Raw genomic sequence first — 8,679 nt, forward strand, 5'->3', positions numbered from 1 at the left:
ATAGAATCATTTAGGCTGGAAAAGGCCTTTAAGATCATTGAGTCCAACCACTAATCAAGCACCACCAAGCCCACAATTACAACATGTCCCCAGGTGCCACATTTATACATTTTTTAAATCCCTCCAGCAATCACTTCCATGGAAAATGGGTTGTTGGGCTCTGGTGTCAGCTGGACTTTTGTCACTCAGGGCAAATACACAGCATCAGCAGACACTTTTGCTCTTCTCCTTAAAAGACCCTCTTGAAGTGGTCTTTTACTGATTGGGTTCAGTCAGTACATCCTTCCCACCTTCCTCTTCTGCCCCCCAGTCTGGCTGCATCACTCAAAACTCTTCTCACGCCCTGCAGTGTTTTCATCTGATCACTTGCTGAGGTTTCTACTGTCTCACCGTGTCTGGGTACAGCCCTTATTTCCTGCTGGCTGCAAAGGAAGTAAGTTTGCCACTTTCTAACCCTACCTCTAATCCTGAGACTATAGCACAGCCAGACTCCATCAGAGAAACTCAGTGAAGGAAATGACTTCACATCGAGGAGATGTTTTGCAGGTGTTCACAGCTCTGGCAAAGAGTTTGTAGGAGTTTATACATGTTCTACGTGAGAAATCTCTATGCATAAATAAAGAGGGACACGTTGCTTTAAATTGCTTTCATGCTACAATGGTGAGATTTATTAAAGACACAAAATAATTTATACTTTTTCCATAATAACTGTGATGCCAGTTAGCAACATCAGACGGATTGTGAGATGCAATTTGAAACAAAACATGAGGACTTTTTAAAGGAAGGTTAGTTAAACTCTTCATCAGCAGAAAACTGCTGCTGTTGGACAGAGCAGTCTCTATTCAAAATGAGAGAAGACAGAGTGATAAAATCACCTCCTTCCTACTCAGTCACAGTGCAGCTTTTCCAGTTCCACTGACAGAAAAAAATGACATCAACTAATAAATTGAAGGTTAAATTAGATCTGTCTTGGTGAGGACAGTACACCTGGGGAATTTTCAAGCATGCATCCCCAGAAATGAAGGTGACTGCATCCAGAAGGCAAGGCACTGTATGGGGGGAAGGCAGGTGCAGGTATTACTCTCAGCAACAATTCTCTCCTAATGGCTATCTGAGAAGGTGTCTTTGTTTCGTAAGCTCCTGTGAGCCTCTCCCACTTGGCAAATCTTCCTGTGCTCACATAATTTCCCATTTTATTCAGGGGGGAAATGAGGGATGAATGTGGATCTGTCCTCCTGCAGGTGGGAACCAGAGGACAAAGGCACTTCTGTGGCTGTGGTCACAGGGGGCTCTTGCAGCAGCTCCCAGATGTCCCCCCTAGTTAGGTCTGAGGAGGTGTGAACTGTCCTTTGGCCTGTCTGCTCTCTTTCCTGTCCTGGGCTTGTCTCACCCAGCATTACTGGATACTCCACAGCTTTACTGTCAGTACATCTGGCTGTCCCCCAACCCTCTGTGCATCCTCAGAGGAGCGGGTCTCCATGGAACTTGGCAGTGCAGGGAACTGTGGGAACACCCTTTGCAGCCCCCTCTTTCCCACCATCTCAGCCAGGGGCTCGCTGAAACCAAATCATGATCGTTGCATTTTGGCTTAGTCCCTCTAACTCTGGAAATTGTCAGGAGAGACTCCTTGGGCTCTGCAGAGTCTTGCTGATTCTACATGAAGCCATTTCCCCTCCAATCCCTGGACAAAAGCAGATGGTTCTACACATTAATGTGTTTCTCTCTTTTTTCTTTTTTCAAGGAATTGACACTTGTGAGGCAAAATTTTTTTTTTTTTCAGAAAAATAACTCCAATTAATCAAAGCACTCAAATACCTACTTAACTGTAAAAGTCCACTGATACTGAGCAAAACACTTAATCATGAGCTTAAGTACTTGGCTGAGTCAGGGCTGAGTATGCACTCACCCTAATTTCAAGGTAGTGATTTGGATACTCATTTCCATTTCTTTGGCCTTAAGACATTTTTCTTTGACTGTTATTCCTGAAAAATAACTAATGGAGGGAGGGTGGGAGAGTGAGGTGGTGGCAATGGTGGTAACTGCATTTATGTTACTGGGAAGGAGTTAAACCCCAGGTGAATAAGGAGGCTGTTACAGAGGAGGCAATGCCTTTGTGAGCTGTTTCCACCCCCAGTGACTGCTTAGTCCGTGTGCACTTTGTACACAGAGAAAAGGTCACACAGCGTGAAAAGCTCATGAGGAAGGGAAACTGCATCACTTCTTTTTACCACAGGGTTTGCTATTGTGAGGCTGTGCACTAGGTTTCTACAGCAATAATGCTTTGAACAGCACGAGGAGAGGGGATTAAGCCTCATCTGCCCAGAGAAGTCAATGATTAGGAGCATTAGAGGGTGAGATAAAATTCAGGACCGATTTACATCCTCAGCAACGCTGGAGGTACCAGGGATGTGAAGCTGTGAATTCAGCCCCTCCCTGCCTGAGCTGTGGAGGGAGCTCAGTAAGTCTCACACTCGGTGGTGGCGGTGGAGCAGATGTCACAGTCACACCGGATGGCCACGGGGTAGGTGTAGAAGGGATCCACGTCAGGGGCACACTTGGGCAGCTTCACCGTCACCATCTTGGTCTCGTTGTAGGTGCAGATCCGGTGGTGGGACTCGATGTAAGGTGGCTCCAGGATCGGCTTCTGCGGGGGAGAAATGAGGGCCTCAGGCAAGAGGCAAGATAGACATCTGGAGTCCTGCCTTCCTCAGGGGGATTTAGTGAAAATAGAGGAGCTACTAGATCAGGTGGAAGGGGACACGGAAATAATTTTTAGGCTGCATCCTTCAACACTTGCCTTTTGGAGCCCTGCCATGGGGGGTTGGGGGGTGGTGTATCTGCATGTTTCAGTTTGTTTAAAGCATAAAAGCTCCAATTAAAAACTGCTTGAAGGAAGACAAAAGATTATCCAAAAACCTGGTTTTCAGCAGAATACAAGTGTTTCGACCAAATGCTGCCAAAAGCATCTGCTTTCTTCCAAAAGCATTGATTTTCCATTAAACACGTTCTGCTGGAAACCCCTCCATGTGCACAATCTGACTAAGAGAAGGGGTGCACTCAGGTGCCAAGGGCTGGGCTTTTCTCAGCCAGACCAGTCTTCCCAGTCAGGCTGCATGTCTCACAAAGCCCAGTGGGTGTACACTGTGAGGAAAGCTCTCAGCACAGCAGCCAGCAGAGAAGCATGCAGTTCCTCCTGAGAAAAACAGCTTGGCCAGAGACCTCAGCCATCAGGAGATGATGGGAGCATGAAGGCCTTGAAACCCACACTGTCATGTGGTATCACAGTGGCATTGCTTTTGCTGAAAAATTATTTTTTTTTCCTAACAGGAACACCCATTTTCCAAAGACTCCAAGAAGGGGCAGCGCACACAGCAGTGGGAGTCCACTGTCATCCTCTCACTTGCACAGATGGGAAACAGCATAAGATAACACAGCCAGAAGACACTTTAATTTCTTTCTTTCACTCTCTGCTGCGTAAAGAGCCCTCCCTGGAAAACAAGAATGATGGCATGGAAGAGAACAGATGCAATATCTCATCAAGAAGATATCCAGACACCCTCCCTCTTACAAACTCCCCATCCAAGCACATCGTGCTGCTTCCTAGAAGCTGTTGAGCCTACAGCCAGATGAATTCAGCTGAACTACACCCCAGTGGTATTGTAATACACTAAGAGAGTCTGAAAAGTCTGTGCTGCCAGAGGAGCTTGGGAGTAGGGGAAAGCAGGTGTCAAGACGTCCCTCGAAGGAACATTATCCCACCATGGAATCTGGCCACTGGTGGCCTTCCCTCTTGTCTCACCAAGTCACAAAAGGAGGGCAGTCAGAGCTGTCCCACAAACCCTGCCTCCTCCTCTGGTCACCTATGCAGACCTTGCATTCATATAGCAAAATCCCTCTGAGTGGCTCAAGGTTTCCCTGAATAAATTAAACTGGGATTGGCCCCTTGAGCCTTCCAGTGGCAGAAAGGCAAAGACAGTCAGAAAGTTGTTCTCTGACCTGAGTGTAGATGTACTTATGCTCTTTCTTCCTCTCCCTGTACACCCCTAAAACTTAAATACTTCATATTTACACAGCACTGTGACTTAAAACAGGACCAAATTAGAAACAGACATTATCTTTGGGATTTCCTTTTTGGAACAAAATATATCGCCCATCAATCAGGAGCTCCATCTTAATCTCAAAGGAATTCTTTTTTTCAAGTGAAAAGTAATAAAGTTCTCTCCTGAAGCATTCAAGCTTTAAGAGGCTTTCAGATTGTGCAGTAAGAGTTTTACATAAGGGCTTCACTGATGTCATCACATGACGTCCATCCCCCTTTGGGGCAGGGGAAGGAGGGAGGGAACAACCGACCACAAACGGCGCTGTCGGTGGTAGCGAGGAGGTCCTGGAGTGGGACACAGCCCTTGTCTGTTTAGTAGATACCTACAAGCTATTTAATGTTGGGTGGGTTTCTGTGGAGGGATTCTGGGGGGGAGGAAGCAGCCCCCAGGGATGTCAGTGCCCACCATTGCAGCCTCACCTCCCAGGTCTCGCAGCGCCCCCAGCACGCGTCCGTGGTCACCCGCAGCCCCCGGCACCCGGGTTTCTTGGCCAGGAAGGTGAATTCTCGCACGGCACAGCCAATGAAGGTCCTCAGGTCGATGGCAGAGGTCTTGAGTGTGCTGCCACAGCCCCCCAGCAGCAGGAGAAGGAGAGCGCCCAGGATCACACAGTGGAGCTTCATGCTGAGGCAGAAGGGAGAGCAGTGGAGGGCTGGGAGAGCCAGCACGGTCCAGGAGGCAAGAAGGGCAAGTGGGCAGGCTAAGCTGGAGCTGGGAAACCCCTTCATGCCTTTGGACACACTGTTCCCCATCATCACTCAGCCTGAGAGAAGATGGGCAGACAGAGGAATGGGGGGTCACCTACTCCCAGAAGTGGGGAATCTTAGTAAAAAGTTCTGCCATAGAAAGCAGCAGAGTGAAGACTTTACTGCAGAGCAGTGGGATTTTGTCTGGAAGAGATAAAGCCACCAGCCAGTGCCTCAGCCCCACTGAAATCTCCATATTTCAGGGTTGCTTTGCAGCAGATGCCTTTCTACCAGCCCTTTTGGGTTGCCCTGAGCTCACACAAGGCCAATAGCTGAGTAGCTAGGAGCCAAGCATCCCTGAATTTGTGCTATAATCTCAGCATCTCCCAAAAGTGTTCCTGGAGCTGCCATTACCAACACCCTGAGCACTGGACTCGTGCTGTTCATCTCCCAGGGCTGCAGCCAGGTGGGCTGGTTTTCCCTTTGGCACACACTGCCCTACAGCCAGCTCAGACCCAACTGAGGCTGCCAAGCCAGTGATCAGAGCTGGTTAGGCAAGGGGGGACACGGCCAAGGTGACCAGAGGAGGTTTGAACTCCTCACACCTGAGCAGCCCAGCATCCACCAAGACCTTCCGATACCTGCTGACCTTCTGCCTCAGTAAAAAAAAAGCAACTGGCTTTTCTGAAAAACTTTCTCTGTCAAAAAAAAAGAGAGCTGGAAAGTAGCTCTAAGCCACGAGATACATTTTATACTTCAGGTACTTGCACTGCATTCAAATATATCCACCCAGACTTGACACTTCATTTTGAGAAAGCTACTGCACGGGGCACAGACTGGTGTGCACTGGCCTGTGTCCTCAGCTGGATAGACCAAAGTTAAGTGAGCTGGGCCTGCCTTTTCCCTGGCTGATGCTTGAGTCTCTAAGCTCTTATTAAACCAAATGCTTTAAATTTGCTAAATCAGAGCATTAGATCAGCACACGATGCTTGCTTCATATGTCACCATGCATACACTAAAGTCCTACTTGTGATTAAATGAGAAGATGTTTATATGTAAGCTTCAACAGAGTAAAAAAAAATGCTAGAATTCTATATTTTTAAAGGAAGACATATGACAGCAAAATAGAAAAACTTCTGAACAAATCAAACATATATTCTTGGTCGCTTTAGCAAACCCTGCTGCTTCATTCATGAGCTGGAGCCATGACGGGGAGCAAACACAGACACACACTCACCTAACTTGTTGGAGTCAGAATTCCTTTTTTCAGTTTTAAATTGCAGATGATGTTTAAGGATGTCAGAGTGAGCAGCAGGAGACCTGCACAGCAATCTTTGTCAGCTTTGTGATCAGTGGATCTCCCCAGCAGCTGCTACTGGGTTGTTTAATTGCCCAAATTTATAGAAAGGGTCTTGTCAATCAAGGCAGATCCTTACTTGAACTACCCAAGGCGTCAAAGTCATTGACTGTAAAGCAAGGCTCCCCTTTCCAACAGCGATTATCTTCAAGGGAATTATTGTTTTTGTAGGTTATTGTTTCATAACATCAGCCCTGAAACAAAAGGAGCATCTCAGTGAGTGAAATTATGAGCATGCACTGGGGCAAAATGGATCTTCTTTTCCACAGTGGAATATCAACACCTTTGTGAGGGGATTGGAGGTTGGCTCTGAAATCATTACCCTCCTAATTAACAAGCCCTGAGTAAACATCCTCAAGAGAGATTTTTTGGATATTTGTGCGAAAAAACACCTGGATTTTTGCCAATTGCATTAGACCCTTTTTATTCGATTGCTCTGTACAAGCAAGGGCAAGGGATAGGGGGAGGAGGTGTGAGTTTGCAAGGAAAGCAAGTGTTCTCTTGACGAGCCAGGCAGCTGTCACACAGGTGAGCACCACTGTGAAAGGAAATTTAGAAATCGTGTCCGCTGCCTTCACCACGCAAACACAGTTTTCAGCTACTCACAGGACAGAGAGCAGCCGAGGAACTTTGGTTCCCTGAGGAACTTGCTGGTCAGTGAGTTCCTAAAGGATGAGTGGGAGAGAGAAGAGCAGCCATAAGCTCACGGAGTGACCTGGGGAAGGTCACCTCCCTTCCTTTCCACCATGGCTGGACGGTGACTTCCCAGCAGTGATGGCTCCAGTACCCAGGCATGTCCAGAAAAGGCAGGGATTATGCACCCCTAGGGATGATGCTGCTAAAAGTGGCCACAACAATACAATCCAGACCTGAGAATAGAAAACATAGAGGAAACCTTGATTCAAATAAAATCCATCCTACAATGTTTCAGAGGGGAAAAAAAAAAAAGAAATATTTTAAAAAAACCAGCAACAACCAACCAAAACAGCATCTGTTGATGTCCAGAACATGCATCTCATCAAATATGAAGCAGTAATTACTATAAGTTCGTTAATTTACCTTACAATTATCCAATACATTCCTCTGGTGAGTTGTATTCAGGCTTTTTGTAGTTTAAGCTATGGAAACCAGCAAATAGACACATGAGGAAATGTGATATTGAACCATTCAGGGCCAAACAAGGTACATCACATAGGTGCTCTCCCTTTTTTGGGATGAATAACCCATGGCTCAAGGTCTTTGTTTCACTTGCAAGGTCAACAGCCTACACTCGGTGCAGCAGCAGGGCTCACACTCATGCTCACGCCTCCTGGGAAGCCCAGAGCATTTGCTGTACTTCACTGTTCAGCTTGGAGCAGCCACACAAGCTGGTGTGTAAAAGGCTGGTTATTTACCCTCAAGATTTGCCTTTTCTGCTTAAGTTAGAAAACAGTGATTGGGAGAAGAGGGAAGGAATTGTCTGAAACACAGAAGAGCAGAAGGCTTTCAGTGCTGTTGCCATATTGCCATCATGACACGGGAAACAACTGCTTCAGAAAATTAATTCACTTAACTAAAAAACAAACAAACAAAAAAAAACCAACAACAACAAAAACCCCCCAAAAAAACAAAACAAAAAAAACCCAACCAAACAAAAAGGAACAGAATTTTAACTAAAAATTTGTAAGCTGTCCTGAAGTCAGGAGGGAGGAGATGTTTAAAATCTGTCCCGGTACTCTCACTCATTATTATTCAGGGTCTCACTCACAGTAAAGGATTCCAGCTTCAAGTGAAGAGTGATCAGGTGGGACATTGGAGGAGGAATACTGAATGGAGGTGTTGTAAATGTCTCCATAGATGAAATCACCAGACATCTCCTGGACACCTTTTTCCCCCATTGAAACCAACTGGGAAAAGCATGAGATTCAAAGACAAATTATATCACAGGGAGATCAAGAGGAACAGACGAAGTCTTGTTACTGATCTAAAACTATCAGCAACTTTCCACCAAAAAAAACCCTAAACTATTTTTCCATAATCTTCCCTGACCAAAAATAAAGCTAGAAAATAAACTTTTAAGGGCTTTTTAAAAATACGCAGTTTAAATGTTCCTGACTTGCAGAGGAAGCAGGTAAAAGGGAAAATATTAAGCCAAAGTTCCCTTTATTTTATTCTGGAAATGTGCCAGCAAAAATCAGCCCAAGATTAGAGACAGGTACAGGAAATACATGCCAGATGGCAGATGAACCAGCTTTGACAGATCCCTCTTCTTCTATGGATTAGAAAACCAGGTGCTGGACTTTTTGTGTAATTTAGTTTAGTTTCAGTGACTTCAGCTAACTAATATTCTGTTCTCTTGTCTCCATCTTACTGAACAGTCTTATAAAGTAAAACAAAAGAGAAATTGCAGACTCTCATTTTATCTTTAGAATATCCTGTCTGTTTGTGGAACAGACACCAATTGCTGAAGGACTGTCAGGTGAAAAGCTTGAGTGTTGGCTTTTTCCCACACAGAGTTTTGCTGGCTTACTGATTTGTGATTTTGTTTTGCTTTTTG

General features: G+C 45.7%; 1 protein-coding gene across 1 annotated transcript; it reads right to left on the minus strand.

Annotated features, from left to right (window-relative positions):
* Window positions 1-2,455: 2,455 nt before the first annotated feature.
* On the minus strand, window positions 2,456-6,118 carry GPHB5 (glycoprotein hormone beta 5). The gene is made up of 3 exons (XM_017807435.1): window positions 6,024-6,118; window positions 4,520-4,724; window positions 2,456-2,644 (listed from the first exon to the last, which is right to left on the minus strand). The coding sequence occupies exons 2-3, from the start codon at window positions 4,721-4,723 to the stop codon at window positions 2,456-2,458; spliced, it is 393 nt and encodes a 130-aa protein (XP_017662924.1). The 5' UTR covers window position 4,724; window positions 6,024-6,118.
* Window positions 6,119-8,679: the final 2,561 nt, after the last annotated feature.

This window comes from Lepidothrix coronata, unplaced genomic scaffold (genome assembly GCF_001604755.1).
Source record: "Lepidothrix coronata isolate B3197 unplaced genomic scaffold, Lepidothrix_coronata-1.0 Scaffold19, whole genome shotgun sequence".
Taxonomy (NCBI): Eukaryota; Metazoa; Chordata; class Aves; order Passeriformes; family Pipridae; genus Lepidothrix; species Lepidothrix coronata.